The following is a 16,032-nucleotide window of genomic DNA, read 5'->3' as shown; positions in this document are numbered from 1 at the left end:
GCGGGGATGGGCAAGGCATGGGCCAATTGAAAGCTGTGCCTCTGCTTTCTGTCACTGAGGAACTGCCAGGTCTTCTGAAGTCCCTCTTCTACTCTGAGAGGAGGCGTGACAGTCACTGGAATTGTTTCAGAAGTGTGAGGTCACAGGGGTGATGCCCAGAGGCAGGCCCTGCCACCAGTGCTAAGCCAGGCCTCTGCCATGTGGATGAGGCCAACACTGACTGGTCCAGCGGAACCCTTGAGAAGCGGGTTCTACCCTCCTCTACCCTCCAGCTCAGGAAGAGCCCTAGAAGGGGCACGGAGTTGGGAACTTATGAAAGGCAAACTACCCTCTTTGTTTGGGGGCTCCCACAGTGCCCAGCACGGAGACTGCCGAGTAAATGTCTTTTGGCCAGATGGATGAACATCCGGGTGGCCACAGAGGACCCTTCCGTGTTGGGAACTCCCAGAGGGGCAGCCACATGCTCGAGATTCCATTCAGTGCAGCAAACCACGGGGCTTCTGCTAAGTGCCAGGAACCACGCTAAGTGTTCGGTGGGGTCCTGGGACTCCAGCTTGGTGTGTGTGTCTCACCCCCTGGGCTGGGAAGTACAGCAGTGAAGGAGCTCAGTCTCCTGACACACACACGACGCTGCCAGCAGCTGAAGCGAGCAAGGATGCATTAAGATTCTGTTGAAACATCAGCATAGGCCTCTCGTTAACTTCCCTAATTTGCTGAGATGGGCATGAGCTAGAAATCCAAGCAAGTGTTCCCAGAAGCCAACTGCTCTGCGGGGAAGGCTGGGCCCTGAGGGCTGGCCGCATCTGTGAGCTGCTGCCTGAGCAGCTGGGAGGGAAGGCCCAGCACATCACAAGGCAGGCCTGGAACATCAGCAAGCAGGAAGGGAGGAAAGTGCTTGTCAGTGAGGAGCACATGGGAGCCCAAGGCGTGGGGCCTGGTTCTGGAGCTGTCGGCTTCCTCTGCCCTCTGAGGCCTCTGGAGTCCAGCACTGGGCACATCTCTTCCTCTGGAGGGGATACGTGGGCCCCAAGCAGGCCTTGTGGAGAAGGATGGGACTCCAAGGGCCCAGTCCCTGCTGCAGGATACTGGCTGGAGGTCAGCTGGAGATGGAGGCCAACTGTTGCCCTGGCGTCCCTCTCCAGTGGCTGGGGGGGGCTCACCCTATGGGCACTAGAAGCACTCCATTCTCGCCTTGGGGGAGAGGGGAGCGCTGGAGACCCAGTGTTCTTGGGATGTGGGCCAAGACAAGCCCATAAACTGGAGTCCCTTGCCATGTAGAAGCCAACACTGGGACTCTGGGAAAGGTGGTACCGGGAGGGCTAGCAACCCTTAGCTACTGATGCCCTGGAACAGTGACTTCACATTTGGGTCCTACTGCCATTGAGCAGAATCCAGAGCCACTGAGCGGCCAACAGCTGCCATCGTCCACCCTGTCTGCCCCGCACAGGCTGTTGGCAGAACGTGGGGACCCTTTACTCCCTGGCAGTGAAGGAGGGGGCAGCAGGCATCCCTTGAACTCCAGAAAGCCCACCCACCAGTACTCCTAGCCTGGTCCCATCAGCAGGGGACTCAGCCCCAAGTCTGCTGTAGCCCTGCCCTTGGGAGTGAGGAGCCAGCTCTCCCCCAGGGCCTCTGAAGTGAGGACACGCTGGGAGGCCACAGAGGCGGCGGGGTGTAGGGCATGGATCGAGCACTGCTCAGCTGCCTGGCTAGCGGCTTCAGCTCCGCCACGAGCTAGGCCCCTCCCCGCCCACGGTGTTGCCTGGCAACAGCAAGGGAAGTACTCGCTCCCACCCAGGACTCCACCCTGGAGGCATTCTGAAGGCAGCTGGGCCTGCATCTACCCGAGCCGTGATTGCTGGACTTCAGGGGAGTTGGGAGCGGCCCGGCCTTCTCTGGGCAGTTGCCCGGCCAGCGGCTGGGTGAGGGCAGGACAGGACGGGGCAGTCCTCTCTGCCCGAAGACCGCACGTGCGGGGCGGAAGCGCAAGCCCACGCCCTGCCCAAACCTGCGCAGGCAGCCGCAAGAGACAGGAGGCAGACACAGGGGGCGGCGGGCAGGGAAGGCTGAACTGGGGGCCAAGGAAGGAGAGCCCACGATGGCAGAGTGTGGAGCGAACACGCGAGGCTCAGGAGCTCCAGCCCCGTCCGCACTCAGTGCCTGCGCTGTCCAGGTGAATACGGGCGCCCGCTGCCCGGCTCTGCCCATGTGTAGAAGGCACGACAACGTGAGTTAGGACCCCCTGTCCTGAATACTGGTTAGAGCCAGCAACCGTTTATTGAAAGTAGCAATAGCCCAGGGGTGCCACCTTCAGGCCTGGATGTGACTCTTGGCGCTGAAGGCCAGGTAGTAGATCACTAGGCCGATGGCTGCAGCCAACACCTCGGTAGAGACCCAGGGCCCATTCCAGGTGCCCTGCAAGAAAGGAGACCAAAGCCAGCTCAGGGGAGAGCTGGGCGGGGAGCCAGCCAGCCCCAGTCACTCTCCCCCTAGGGCACGAGGGCACGCTCAAAAAGGGCGAGGCTTGCTGTGTGCTCCCTGCTCTCCCAGACACCAGGCAGCCTCTTCAGCCCACTCACCCGATGGTCCACACTGACTGTGAATAGGGGCGGGATGACGGAAATGTCCTCGTTATTTCTCTGAGCCTGCAAGGGAGATGCTGGGGTCAGGGGTGCTGCCAGGTGGGGTGGGGAGAGGTTGGACAGGCAGTAACGTTGGCCCGAGTCATGGAAGAGAGGAGAACCGGGCAAGAGAGGAGCATGGGAGGTGTAGTGACAGGTGGGGCGAGTGGTCAGGAAGGTGCCCACCCGGCCGTTCTGCTCTGCGAAAGCGAGGCCCCTACTGGCCTGGCGCTTCGGTGAGAAGGGGCTGCAGGGTGGAGACGGCTGTGGAAGTGGGGGGTGCTCTCCCTCCTGGAGGCCTGGGAGGGGCTCCAGGTGACGGACCCTCACCTTCCTCAGGAGGCTGTAGGACTCCTCATCGAAGAATCTGACCTCGTAGGTACCTGCGTGGGCGCTCTTGTGGTCTAGGCTCCAGGATACCTGGGTTGGGGATGTTTGGCAGGGGTGGGTGCAGTGGACAGTACCGCCACCAGCCGCCCGCGTCACAGAACCTCAATCCTCCTCCACTGGGCCGCCCCTAGGGCTTCAAAGTCATGCCAGGGAGCAGGTGGCCTCCCCTCAAAATGACAAGTATAGCATCCCTTACCTGATAACGCCCCACATCCTGGCCCCGGGTGACGGGAAATTGTTTTCCACTGACATCAGCATAAAGAGCCATGTTCTGGGAGAGGGAATAAAGAGAGTCACCTTCTCCCCTCTCCGGCGCTCAGCAGAAGCCCCGCTGTGCTGCCCACAGCAGCCCCCATGGCCTATGGGCAGGGAGCACCACGGAGGTAGCCTGCCACAACCCAGGGCCGTGCCACGAAGCCAACACCCACCGATGCCGTTACTGCTTCTCTGCATGTCTCCCCTGGGGGGGGCACACACCCCCCGTGGCCTAGCCTCCCTAACCCACAGCAAGCCTGTTAACTGTGAACAGAGGCAGGATGACTAAAGTGTACTCGTAATGCCTCTGAGTCTGGAAGCGGGTGTTGGGGTCAGGGGCTGCCCAGTGAGCCACCCAAGGAATGTTGTACCCGGACCAGAAGGGCCACGCCTTGGCAGGCAGCAACCAGAAAAGGGGTACAGGAGCCTGGGGGCTAAACTCCTGCGGTTTCTCACTTCAGCGTATGCTCTCATCAGGCACAGCAAGACGTCTACCTACGTTTTTGCACCTAGGCAGAGCAGATTAGGAAAATGTTCTTTTAACACCTGCTTTAAACAGTCTGGCCTGGCTGTACCCTGACCTCTCTCTCCTATACCTGTAAGTCAAAATCCTCATTCTCTCTGTCTGCATGGGTACATGGGTCTGACCCCATCAACTGCCAGTGAGGAACTGATGCCCCAGGTCCCAGGCTCACTGCCTGCCTCTTGCCCCAGCACCTGCTGGCTGAAACCCCCACTGCCTCACCTGGACCCTGTTCTTGCACGTCAGGGAGATCTCCACGATGAAAACAGTCTCAGTGGAAATGACGGCATCCGAGGTGGTGTAGTAGGAAGGGGTGATCTGGGGCTCCACGCAGGCTTCTGCTGTGGGGAGGAGGTAGACATGTCTACGTTGAGCCCAACTTGTATGTGCTGGGCTAGGGGGCAGAAGGGACCACCCAGACCCACTTCCCAGACCTTGTCAGCTGACACACAGAGCCCTTTGCAACCTGTCTGGTGGGCTGTGGGAGACAGATAAAAATGCTTAGTTGGAAATGCAGCAGTAAGGGGGGCGGATAGGGTGGGATGGCCCTGAAGGCAGGCTGGGGATGTGGGATGGATAGAAAGGCTTTGTATAGGTGGAACCTAAACGTGAGGGCAAAAGAGCAGGGGAGAGAGAGGGAGGGAGGGAGAGAGATACAAAAAGTGTGTTTATTGGGGGAAAGGGCAGCAGCTAGATGGATTCACTGCACAACTGGTGCCTGTGCCTGCACCTGCGGACAGGGAAGCCCTGCAATGATTTGGGGCTCCAGCCTGCCTTGGAGCACCCCGCAAGTCCAGGGGGCAGATGGACTTCAATTCAGAAACATGCATGGCCCTGGACAGTTTGCTGCATGTGGACTGGAGATGAAGGGGTCTCTGCCTCCAGCCACAGTTGACAGAAGGCCAAGACTGGACCCAGCACTGCCCAAGGGAAGGAAATGGGCACAGCTTGTCCCCTTTAACAGGGCTGCCTGGAGAGGAAGGACGCCGTGCCTCTGCCACCTCCATGCTGCTAGAGGCCTAACTCCTACAGGTTCTACGGAAGGCACTGCCTAAATCACAGGGTGCCAAGCAGATGCTACCAGTGGGAAGCTGCTCTCCGGATGTGAGCTGGCACAGCCATGCATTAGACTGAGACAGAGAAGCTTTGGGTCTGAGCAGCAGGAGGAAGATGCCTAGGAACATCAGTGGGGGGTGGTTCTCAGGAGCCACGTCTGTGTCCCACTAAGCTTGGCCGTTTTCCTACGGACCCTGTGGAGCACCAAAGGGTTTTACAGCCAGGTTTGTCCTTTCCAGACATCACTGGCTACACCATGGGTAATTCCCAGGGAGTAGGTGAGGAGGGTGCAGGCAGGAAAGGCAGTTAGGCTGATGAAACACTCCAGGCACCAGAGGCTCTGACCTGAGCAGGGCAGGTAAAGTGAACGTGTAGAAGGCATCCCGGACCCAGTCTAGGCTCCCCAAGCGTAGCGCTGGTTCTGGCAAGGAGCTTCACCTAAACACACTTCTGGACTCCAGTTTGAGCTCAACCCTGCCACCAGGTGTTAAGAATCTCTCAAGAATGTTCACTGATCTGACTGTGGCTCGGCTCTGCTGAAAAGTCCCTTAAGAATACACCAGGGCCTTAGGTAAAAAGTCAACAGTCCGGCCTGGCACCCAAGCCCTCCGCCCCTCCCAACCCCTTTTACCTTTTTTCCCCTCTTCTGCTGCTCCTATCTAACTTGCCCACGCTCATGGTCCCTCTGCCTGGCACATCTCTGCTTCCTCTCTTCACTTACAGCTCCCTGCCTGGGGAGGCCTGGTCCCACCTCACCGGGTCGGGTGGCTCCTCTCCCACCAGTCTACTTTCTCACTCCGGTCGCCCTGCGCTGCAGAGTTTTGCTCTTGTCCGACCCCCGCTCCGAGACTGGGAGCTCCGGGAGGGGAGCAGGGCCGTGTGTCACTTTCCCTGCTGGAGCTGGGAAGCGGGCGCACGGGGCAGGCTCTGGGACTCTTCCTCGCGGGAGCAGACGGGGGGGAAGCTTTGGCTGTTTCTTCCAGAAGCCTGGCTGCTGGGTAAACGTGTGTGGTGCAAGAGCGCGTGGTGGCCTCGGTCGCAGCGCCCCGAGGCCACCTGCCTCTCGGAGGAAGAAGGCCCAGAACCCTGCTTCGCCCGCACCCCTCCTCCCCCCACGCACCACCAGTCGTGGGAGAGAGGCTCGCCAGAAAGGAGCTCCGGCCAGGCCGCTACCTGAGCAGCAGGAGAGGCTGGACAGCAGGAGTAGCGCCAGGGCGCCGAGAGATGCCAGCGCCGCCATCGCCTCTTCTCTACCGAGGGAAAAAGAGAGCGACTCCCCTGAGCACGAGGGGCAGACGAGGAAGCGCGTCGCGTAAGCAGCAGTGGCAGCCAATCAGGCACCGGCGGGCCGGGCGGGCCTGTGACGTTGCTGGCGGCACTGACGTGTCCCCTCCCCAGGCCAGAGGCCCAGGTGGCCGCCCCATCAAGATGGCGGCGGCGGCGGCGGCGGCGGAAAGGGGCGTGGGAACCGGCGCGGCCGTGCGCGTGCGCACTGCTGGGTCCGTGCCCACTTCCGGCACTTCGCGCCCATCCTAACTCTCGCGAGAGAGGTGTCTGCGTGTCTGAACGAGCGGCTGCTCTCACTTTCCGTCATGGCGCTGAAGGTGGCAGCGGTCGTCGGCGGCGCTGCGAAGGCGGTGCTCAGACCGGCCCTCCTTTGCCGCCCTTGGGAGGTGAGAAGGGGCAGCGGTCCGCGGGGACAGCCGCAGCGCTTGCTCGGCGGGTCCGGAGACCGCTGGCTTGCAGCTTGTTTTGGAGCCCGATTGGCTGTGGGCCGCGCGAGGGGCGGGGAGAGGGCTACGCGCCGGAGTTGATTGGCTGTTTTCTCCGCTGTCAGTGAGGGGCTTGGGTGAAGTTGGCCCTTGTCCGGCTTCCCCAAGGGTCTGCATCTTGGGTGGGCGGGGGGAGCTCCGGACAAGCGGGGAGAGTGGGCAGCAGCGGGCCGAGTGTCACCTCCCTAGTGTCATGGTGGGAGCCCTCCTGAGGCGGTCACGTGTCCCGGCCCCCCTTGTTCTTGCCGCCTTAGGAATCCGGTCCCCAGCCCCAGTTCGTCCTCGGGTTTTTTTTGTTGCGGACCGCCTTGTCACTTGTCCCAGTGGAGTTGGAGAACCAGATTTTGCCAGCACCCCCGATACCACACCCCACCCCCGGACATTTTTATAGCCCCAGATGTCTTTTCCCCGCAGCCTTCTGGAATGGGAGAGAGCTAGATTTTCTGAGACTGATGAGGTGGGAGGCCGTGGGGGCTTTGCTTCCTCAGTTCTCCGTTTAGGATCTTGTTTATTCAGGTCTCATTCCTCTTTCTTTACACACTTAGGCAAGGATAATTTAGTCCCTGGGTGGATCGGAAGCCTTCCGAAGCATCAGAGAGCCGGGACTGGCTCTAGGGTCAAGAGGTATGACCTCCAGGCCTAGCTGCCCCTACTGATCCACAGTATGGCCACCCTCCTGTCTCTGGGCTCCAGTTTCCCCTCTGTCTCAAAGGATCTAGCCAACCCTGACCTTCCAGAATCCTGTGAGTTTGCTGACACTCCTTGTGGATGCATCTGATATGCTTCTGCCCTCTGACCCCTCAGGAAAGCAACCCTGTGGCAGCTTATACTTTATGAAATTCTGATTTCTCCAAACTTGCTGATGAGGGGCTTTCCAGAGGCCTGGCGGTTCTGGCAGCTAGGCTCCCATGGGGTCTTGGTGAAGACATTTGTCTCCTCCCTGACCTCTCCTGTGTGTGCTTGTGTCCATGTTGGGGGTGGGGGTGGGGGCAGGGGACACTTGGTAGCTGGGCAGTGCCTTGCCCTGAGACTGGTTGTCCTGGGTATGGGAAGCTTTAGAGATGAACCCCAGGTCTTTGGTCCCACCATTTGGGGTCTTGTGGGAAAATATGCAGCCACCATTGGTACTTGATCTAACAGAACATGCTAAAGAAAGAAGTCTCACTAAGATTTGGAGTGTGGGAATCCTTTGGCAGGAACACATACCACCCTGGACTCCTCTCTTTCTGTGGCACTATCAAAGGATGACTGACAGTCCATCCTCCTGCTTAATGAATGAGCAGTAGGCCTGTGCATGTATCCCATCCTGCCTTAAACTGGGCTTCTTTGATGGGTGGCTTCACAGGGCAGCGTGGGTGTGAGGCAGAACCCGTGTAGCCCCCTGAAGGAAGAACGTGCCTGTATCTGTCCAGAGCAAGGTAGGGAAGTAAGTCTGTCTTGAGAGCTCTCTGGGTCTTTGGCTAAAGCCTGAAGAAACTCTAGTATGGGGACCAGGCGAAGGAAAGGTTCAGCTCAGGTGGTGATGTGATCCAAGGGAGGGGGGGCGGGGGTGGTTGCCCAGATAGAGAGCTAGGTGCAGGTGGTGGCTCACCACCATGGCTGAGTTACTTGCCTAATGCCAGTGGACTCCCAGGAGGAATTACTGCTGGGAGCCATAGGGGTCTACCCAGTGCCGAACACCGGCCTAAGGAGCTGGTGGGGTGAAGAGGTGGGTGTGCCCTGTTGGGAACCAAATGGCTTGCTGCATCCTCCCAGCAGCCACAAAAAGTGGGCATCTCTATTCCATGGGTTTCAGGTGAGGACAGGAAGCTCAGCAAGGTTAAGCTGTTTGTTATCTAAAATAGTGGATGGTGGATTTGGACCGAGGCCTCCTTGGCCCCCAAACCCACCATCCCTTCTTCCATTTTCTGATGTGCTCATTAATTTGGGAAGTGTTTCTTATGTCCAAGCTCTGGACCAGGCATTCTGCTAGGTCTTGGGATGACAGTAAGGAGCTGGTCAGACATGGCTTCCACTCTTAGGAGTTTAGGAGTTGGGGAGGGAGCAAGGCAGTTGCTAGGGACAGCCTAGGGAGATTGTGGTTGGTGGGGGAGGGAGCAGGTAGGGCTTTGGGAACCCAGGGGGACCTACAGTTCCACAGCCTTTAGGCATCAGGGAAGGCTTCCTGGAAGAAGCCTCCTTCCACAAGTCGTATCAAGAGCCTACAAATAAAATGAATTCAGATACTGACAAGTGCTGGAAAGAAAAATAGGAAAGCTGTCAAGTGTGCCTGTTGCTGCAGATCCAGGGACCACATCGGATGAGCTGATACCTGGAGCCTTTTGTCCTAGTAGTCACTCCCTTTCTGGCCCCTGGCTTGGGCGGGGCGGGTGACCAGCACACCAGTGCTGCCAGAGCTCGTGCAGGTGGGTGCCTCATGAATACCAGCCAGGGAGACGCCAGGAGGTAGTCAGTCTCTGCCTGAGCTTTCTAGATTTCTCGCAGGAAGGCATGGCTCTTTGCAGAATGGCCACAGTGACTATGCTATTGCCTGGAACACTCTGCTGCTGTCCCAGTAGGCAAGTGGCAGGGCACCTCCAAGTGACGAAAAGGCCCTTGGTTCTGTCCCTTCCTATTTGGATTGAGGGACACCTGGATGTGTTCCCAGGTGGGGCATAGCAGGGAGGAAAGTGTAAGGACCCGTAGCCCCACTGCAGTAGGGCCTGGGATACAAGCTTCTACCTCCAGGATAATGTGGGGACTCTAGATGGATCACTTCTCAACACCTGTCCCCTTTGGCTCAGATGGCTTTTACTCCGAAGCTGTCAGACATGGCTTTGGTGTGGCCAAACGTGGCTGTTTCTGAGTTAGGGGGTTGGGGACACTCATCTCCCATGTAGGCCACGAAGCAGTTTTGCAATCCTTTATGAAAGCCTTCTAAGAGATTGGAGTCTCTTATTCTTTTTTTTTTTTTTTAAGACTTTATTTATTTGTTTGACAGAGCGCGCGCATGCGCAAGCAGGGGGAGTGGGAGAGCGAGAAGCAGACTCCCCACTGAGCAGGGAGCTCGATGTGGGGCCCTATCCCAGGAGCCTGGGATCATGACCTGAGCCGAAGGCAGTTGCTTAACCAACTGAGCCACCCAGGCGCCCCAGGAGTCTGTTATTCTTGTAAAAAATGGTTGGGTTTTCCGTGGGTTTGCTCTGGACTTGTGATTCTGGAGGGCTGTTCCCTGCAGTGCCAACAATGATTGTCTCTGGGTGGACAGGGGCTGGGTGCTCTCTTTTTCTCCTGATCTCTGTGTCAGGACGGTATGCTGCTTTTGCAATAAGGAAGAGAAGATATTAAAAATGGTAAAATGATTGTCTTGATGGCCCTGTGGTTGGTTATAATGATTTCCCAATTGTGCCGCGTTTACTGTGCCAACTTCTCCGTGTTATAGACCACAAACATCACTGAGCAGGAATAATTGGCTGAAAAAGAATCAAACAGCAAAGGAGGGGGAGGGAGACAAACATTTCTTCAACCACTGACTGTGGGGCTGAAGGCCCCATAAAGGGTTGCGGCGCCCCTCCGTGGTGCTTTGACCGGCTGCTCCTCGGGGAACGGAGGCTCTGGAGCCATTTGTGTGGGCGCGTACTCTGTGCTAGTCCCCAGATGGTGGAGGTGAGGGGATGACACGTGGCACCTGTCTGGGTATGGTCAGGGGATGGTCCCTCTCCCCTGCCAAGACTTCAGCTGGCCTTTGCCAAATTGGCTTTCCGGGCTGGACAACAACTGCTGGCATCTGGGTTCTCTTTGCCAGGTTCTCAGTGCCCATGAGGCCCCCCGGAGGAGCGTCTCAGTAAGTTCCTGCCGGAGTGTTGCGTGCATGTGTCTGTGTGTGCTCGCACGTGTGTATACACATGTTTACGCATGTATGCCCCGTCTGTGCACGTGTATGTGTGAGCAGGTGTGTGCGTAGAGGCGTGTATGTGTGTGCTGTGCCTTTGTTCCCTGGCCCTCCATGTCCTTCCCTCTGAGGCATGGTCTCCAGAGGTAGCCCACCCCTCCTCCTTACCCGAACTGTACTACACAGTATCCCCAGGGAAACGGCCCCGTTCCCTGGGCACAGCCTTGTTCCTCCAACCTTGGCTGATTGGTGTCTTCTTCCTTCCTGTTCCCTCTCTAGCAACAAACAATTGTAAGTATTTTTCTCATCTGCCTGTTAAGTTTTGGGGCTTTTAGCTGCTTTGGGATTGACCCAAGTCCAGGCGGGGGTGGGGACTGCTTCTGCTGCTGCCCTTCTGAACAAGGAGCCCCCATGAGCAGCCCTGTCTGGGGTGGGGTGGGGCAGGTGGGGTAAGATACCCCGAGCTGGCACCTCATGATTGGCTGGCCCATTGGGCCCACTTTCACCCTCCCCTCCTTCCAGCCTCCGTCGGCTAAGTATGGTGGGCGGCACACAGTGACCATGATCCCGGGGGATGGCATCGGGCCAGAGCTCATGTTGCATGTCAAGTCTGTGTTCAGGTACACAGCCCCTGGGCCCACCTCCTGTACCCCTAGGGGAGGTTGTACCCCAGGCCCACCTGGGGGGGGATGGCTTGAGAACTGTGCCGAGAGGGGCAGTGAGCCCAGAAGCCCACTGGCTGGGGCTTCGCCTGAGCACCCAGTGAGCCAGTGGCAGGAGAGCTGTACGCCCAGGCTTTTCGTCCCTGTGCCTATGATCCTGTCAGGCTGGCCTGGGCATGGGGAAGGTGCCACCAGTCCTGCTAACGGTTGTAGAGTTCAGGCGTCTCTCCATTAGTTGGCGCAGGTGGGCCCAGTCTCCTCTCAGCCAGAGCCAGGTCAGGGTGGGCGGCAGTGGAGAGGCCTCTGCACCCAGTGGTCCAGGCAGGCTTCCTAGAGGACGCATGGGGGGCGCCTGGGGCCAGCCACCTTGACCCAGTTCTGCCCCAGGCACGCATGTGTGCCGGTGGACTTTGAAGAGGTACACGTGAGCTCCAATGCTGATGAAGAGGACATCCGCAACGCCATCATGGCCATCCGTCGGAACCGTGTGGCCCTGAAGGGTGAGTTCGGGGGGCCAGGATGGGACACCATGCACGATTCCTCTCACTTCCAAGCTGATGCTTGTCCCTGGGGCCGTCCAACTGTGACTTCAGGGCTTTTCTGGCTAGGGAGGACCCTTGTGCTTGGAGAGTGAATAGAAGCTTCTGGGGTCCTGTCCGCGCTGCGATTCTGTGATAGACTCTGTGGGAGCCTGTTCAGTAAAGGGCTTCCTCCCACTCCCTTCTCTCCTGGGGCAGCCCCTCTGCTGGGGTCAGCTTTGACCCTCAGAACCTTTTCCATAAACCAGATGTCACAGAGATGCAGTTTTTGCCCTTCACCCGCTGCCTTGGCTCCAGCCAGCACAACTGTGGGTGTCGCAGACAGGAATTTTAGCCCTTCCTGAGTTTGCCGTGGTTTGGTACGCGTTCTTAAACTCTTTGTATTACTCATTTTGTAAACTAGAGCCCATCACCTGCTCTGTGTGAGCAAAGCTGAATCCAGCTTGAGCCCCAGGCCCCGGCAGTCCGGAGGAGGGGCTGACGTGGCAACTGCAAGGTGCCTAAGACACTGGGCAAAGGCAGTGTAGGCAGGGTGTGACTCGGAGGGGGTGATGGCCCCAGGGGGCCCTGAGAAAAGCCTGCTCTACTTGGCACTCTCTGACGGACTGCCTTTTCCCGGCGACTGCTGGCCCCCTGCTGCTCCTCTTCTTTTTGCCCTGGGTGCAGCCCAGGCCAAGCTCTAGTGTTTCCCAGATGGCCCCCACCTGCCCCTGAGCTGGGGCTCAGGTGGCACCTCGACGTGGGGCCTAACAGTGACGCTGGCCAAGGTCACATTGCTGGCGCCAGCCTGGCTAGCCAGCCTGTTAGTAAGCAGGAGTGGTCACTTTCTATCCAGCCAGACCCTGATCTTGCCATTTCCTGCCCAGGGTCTGGCAAGATCTCTTGGCTAGCTGCCAACCCTTGTCCATTCATTTGTTCATTCATTCAGTCCGTCAGTATTTGTCAAGTGCCCCGCCCTCCGTCCTCACAGGGCTTACGGTGGATGTTACACTCGGGCGTTCTGTGAAGTCTTCCTGCTGGTGAAAGCCATCTTCTGCCTGGGTTGGAGCTGCCTTTGGCACGCGTTCCCTTGCTCAGGAAGGGGAGTATGGTGGCGTGGCTGAGCCTGGGGGCCCCCTCTCCAGCCTGTCTTCTTTCTGTCTTGGCAGGCAACATCGAAACAAACCATAACCTGCCACCATCCCACAAATCCCGAAACAACATCCTTCGGTGAGAACCCGGTGCGCGGGGTCGGGGCTCAGTGCGGGTGGAGCGTGCCAGCAGATAGTTGTGGCATTGGCCAGCTTTTCTTCTCTCTGGGTCCCCAGCACCAGCCTGGACCTCTATGCCAATGTCATCCACTGTAAGAGCCTGCCAGGAGTGGTGACCCGGCACAGGGACATAGATATCCTCATTGTCCGGGAAAACACAGAGGGCGAATACAGCAGCCTAGAACATGAGGTGGGTGAGGCCTGGGCTGTCCCCTTATCCCCTTGGGTCGTGGGGGCTGGGGATGAGCCTGGCGAGGGTCTGCAGTAAGGAAGGCCAGACCCAAAGAGAAACCTGTGCCAGAGGGTCTCTCCTCTCTGTCCCTGTCCCAGAGTGTGGCTGGAGTGGTGGAGAGCCTGAAGATCATCACCAAGGCCAAGTCCCTGCGCATTGCTGAATATGCCTTCAAACTGGCCCAGGAGAGTGGGCGCAAGAAAGTGACAGCTGTACACAAGGCCAACATCATGTATGCCCCACCCCTGCTGTGCTCCTGCCCGTTCTGCAAGCAGTTGTGAAACCGCTGAATTGCACACGCTCCTTGGGCCTGCTCTCAGGGACTTGGGGCCCAGAACACCGGCCGCCCACTAAGGGGCCGTGCTCAGGGCTCTGCCCTCGCCTATTCCCTAGATGCGGGTTTACCACAGTGCACACTTCGGGGAGGGAGAGTGGGGTTATGCCTGTCTTACAGACGGGGGACTGGTTAGAGGTTACAGCCCCGCTTCTGTGGCCATCTGCATGCCCCGTCCCTCCAGGGGACTACTAACAGTGGCCAAGCTGGTGTCTTATGCCCCCTCCTAGGAAACTGGGCGACGGGCTGTTCCTCCAGTGCTGCAAGGAAGTTGCGGCCCGCTACCCCCAGATCACCTTCGAGAATATGATCGTGGACAACACCACCATGCAGGTAGTTAGTCTGCTGGGCTCCCCGGCCGCCTGCCTCGGTCACCGTGGGCTGCCCGTGCTCAAGCTCCTGTCTGTCTCCTTGTCCTGCAGCTGGTGTCCCGGCCCCAGCAGTTCGATGTCATGGTGATGCCCAATCTCTATGGTAACATTGTCAACAATGTCTGCGCGGGACTGGTCGGGGGCCCTGGCCTCGTCGCTGGGGCCAACTATGGCCACGTGTACGCTGTGTTCGAGACGGTGAGTGGCGCCAGGGCTCCTGGACCCTTTGTGCCATATTGCTCGCGTATCATCCAGTTCACTGAAAGTGTAAGGATTCAGTGCTTTTAGGTTATTCAGAGTTGTGCAACCATCACCACTATCTCATTCCAGAATGTTATCATCCCCCCCAAAAGAAAACCCTGTACTTGTTAGTTGTCACTCCCGTGCCCCTCCTCCCAGCCCCTGACCACCACTCATCTGCTTTCTGTCCCTGTGGATTGGCCTCTTCTATTTTCTGTAAACGGAGGTGTTTTTTTTTTTTTTTTTTAGAATTTATTTATTTATTTTATTTTATTTATTTTTAAAGATTTTATTTACTTATTTGACAGAGAGACAGCGAGAGAGGGAACACAAGCAGGGGGCGCTGCAGTGGGAGAGGGAGAAGCAGGCTTCCTGCTGAGCAGGGACCCCGATGTGGGGCTTGATCCCAGGATCCTGGGATCATGACCTGAGCCCAAGGCAGACGCTTAACCAACTGAGCCACCCAGGCGCCCCTTATTTATTTATTTTAGAGAGAGAGTGTGAGCGCACGCTTGCGGGGGGAACAGAGGGAAAGGGAGACTCCACGCTGAGCATAGAGCACAACGGGGGGCTCCATCTCAGGATCCTGAGATCATGACCCGAACCAAAATCAAGAGTCAGACGCTTAACGGATTGAGCCACCCAGGCGTCCCTACAAATGGAGTCTTACACCACATGGGCTTTTATGATTAGCTTCTTTCCCTTGGCACAGTTTTGTTTGTTTTTTAACCCCAGCATAGTATTTTTAAGGCTTATCCACACTGTAGCACGGCTCAGAGCTTCGTTCCTTTTGATGGCTGAATAATATTTCATCATATGGAGAGACCACATTTTGTTGATCTATTGGTTAGTTTCTATTTTTAAGTCTTTTTTTTTTTTTTTTTTTTTAAAGGGACGCAAAATTTATGTAACGGGGTGAGACCACTTAAAGTGAGCAATTTAGGGGTATTAACAGCACGCACAGTATCGTGTAACCATCACTTCTGTCTAATTCCAGAGCATTTCTGGCACCCTGAAAGGGGACTCCGGCCACATTAGCAAGCACTCCCAATCCCGGCCCCCGCCCCTGGCACCCACTGATCTGCTTTCTGTCTCTGTGGATTTGCCTGTTCTGGGTGCTTCACACCAGTGGAATCACATACCCTACGTTCTTACCTTCACCACCACCTTTGTCTGGTCCCTTCTAGGCTACAAGGAACACGGGCAAGAGTATCGCCAATAAGAACATTGCCAACCCCACAGCCACGCTGCTGGCAAGTTGCATGATGCTCGACCACCTCAAGTAAGCCACTTCTTGATGCCCAGCTGTCAGCCCCCGGCCAGCCCCCAGGCCCCAAGGGCTTGAAAGCTGCTCTCCCTCCTTAGGCTCCATTCCTATGCCACGTCCATCCGGAAGGCCGTGTTGGCGTCCATGGACAACGAAAATGTGAGGCTCCTCTTCTCCCCTCCCCTGCCTTCCGCCCAACTCCCTCCTCGATTGGGACTTGAGCTGGTGTGTCACCTGAGGGGCTGGAGGTGGTGACCTGGTGCTTCCTGCTGCCCCCAAGGGGAAGGTGGGACCAGGGCGGGTAGGGCTTTCTGGGCCTTAGCTGGTGCCACTGCCCTCCTGCCGGCAGTTGCGGCCCCTGCGAGCCATGGGAGACCACGGGCGGGCCCCTGGCGTGTGCTCAAGCTGGCGCGTGTCCCGCAGATGCACACCCCAGACATCGGGGGCCAAGGCACTACATCGGAAGCCATCCAGGACATCATCCGCCACATCCGCATCATCAACGGCCGCGCCGTGGAGGCCTAGGCCGTCCCTGGGAGCGCCTCAGTGCACTCCCCCTGCCCGCTCCCCGCACGCCGGCCAGTTTGGGTGGGCAGCCCCAGAATAAATCAGCTTCTGTCCCGGCTCTCGGCCTCGGCCGGTGCGCTTC

General features: G+C 57.9%; 2 protein-coding genes across 6 annotated transcripts; one reads left to right on the top strand and one right to left on the bottom strand.

Annotated features, from left to right (window-relative positions):
• Window positions 1-2,245: 2,245 nt before the first annotated feature.
• On the bottom strand, window positions 2,246-6,263 carry SSR4 (signal sequence receptor subunit 4). 2 transcript variants are annotated; one of them, XM_045884063.3, is made up of 6 exons: window positions 6,019-6,263; window positions 4,012-4,127; window positions 3,208-3,282; window positions 2,952-3,041; window positions 2,580-2,645; window positions 2,246-2,415 (listed from the first exon to the last, which is right to left on the bottom strand). In XM_045884063.3, exons 1-6 carry the CDS (start codon window positions 6,083-6,085, stop codon window positions 2,311-2,313), a joined length of 519 nt encoding a protein of 172 aa, XP_045740019.1. In that variant the 5' UTR covers window positions 6,086-6,263; the 3' UTR covers window positions 2,246-2,310. The 2 variants fall into 2 exon arrangements, with proteins under 2 accessions (XP_045740019.1, XP_045740010.1); XM_045884054.3 differs by having other exon boundaries at window positions 4,012-4,130; window positions 6,019-6,256.
• A 100-nt stretch (window positions 6,264-6,363) lies between these two features.
• IDH3G (isocitrate dehydrogenase (NAD(+)) 3 non-catalytic subunit gamma) lies at window positions 6,364-16,005 on the top strand. Of its 4 annotated transcripts, none has more exons than XM_045884035.3 (13): window positions 6,364-6,518; window positions 10,402-10,440; window positions 10,768-10,779; window positions 11,011-11,108; window positions 11,538-11,650; window positions 12,838-12,898; window positions 12,997-13,129; window positions 13,270-13,403; window positions 13,736-13,838; window positions 13,928-14,074; window positions 15,304-15,398; window positions 15,482-15,542; window positions 15,807-16,005. In XM_045884035.3, exons 1-13 carry the CDS (start codon window positions 6,438-6,440, stop codon window positions 15,906-15,908), a joined length of 1,179 nt encoding a protein of 392 aa, XP_045739991.1. In that variant the 5' UTR covers window positions 6,364-6,437; the 3' UTR covers window positions 15,909-16,005. The 4 variants fall into 4 exon arrangements, with proteins under 4 accessions (XP_045739991.1, XP_045739974.1, XP_045739996.1 ...); XM_045884018.3 differs by having other exon boundaries at window positions 15,733-16,005; XM_045884040.3 differs by lacking the exon at window positions 10,768-10,779.
• Window positions 16,006-16,032: the final 27 nt, after the last annotated feature.

This window comes from Mirounga angustirostris, unplaced genomic scaffold (assembly GCF_029215605.1).
Source record: "Mirounga angustirostris isolate CCGP_5_RB_7025 unplaced genomic scaffold, mMirAng1.0.hap1 SCAF_11, whole genome shotgun sequence".
Taxonomy (NCBI): domain Eukaryota; kingdom Metazoa; phylum Chordata; class Mammalia; order Carnivora; family Phocidae; genus Mirounga; species Mirounga angustirostris.
The sequence above is the reverse complement of the archived record's forward strand: the minus strand, read 5'-3'. Positions and strand labels throughout refer to the sequence as shown.

Excerpts from the sequence above, each read along its gene's own strand:
- IDH3G (XM_045884018.3), top strand. The coding sequence starts at position 6,438 with ATGGCGCTGAAGGTGGCAGCGGTCGTCGGCGGCGCTGCGAAGGCGGTG. Across the intron at positions 11,651-12,837 it reads GAACCGTGTGGCCCTGAAGG|GCAACATCGAAACAAACCAT; the intron begins GTGAGTTCGGGG and ends CTGTCTTGGCAG. Across the intron at positions 15,399-15,481 it reads ATGATGCTCGACCACCTCAA|GCTCCATTCCTATGCCACGT; the intron begins GTAAGCCACTTC and ends CTCCCTCCTTAG.
- SSR4 (XM_045884054.3), bottom strand. The coding sequence starts at position 6,085 with ATGGCGGCGCTGGCATCTCTCGGCGCCCTGGCGCTACTCCTGCTGTCC. Across the intron at positions 4,131-6,018 it reads CAGCCTCTCCTGCTGCTCAG|CAGAAGCCTGCGTGGAGCCC; the intron begins GTAGCGGCCTGG and ends TCCTCCCCACAG. Across the intron at positions 3,283-4,011 it reads CGTGCAAGAACAGGGTCCAG|AACATGGCTCTTTATGCTGA; the intron begins GTGAGGCAGTGG and ends TCCCTCTCCCAG.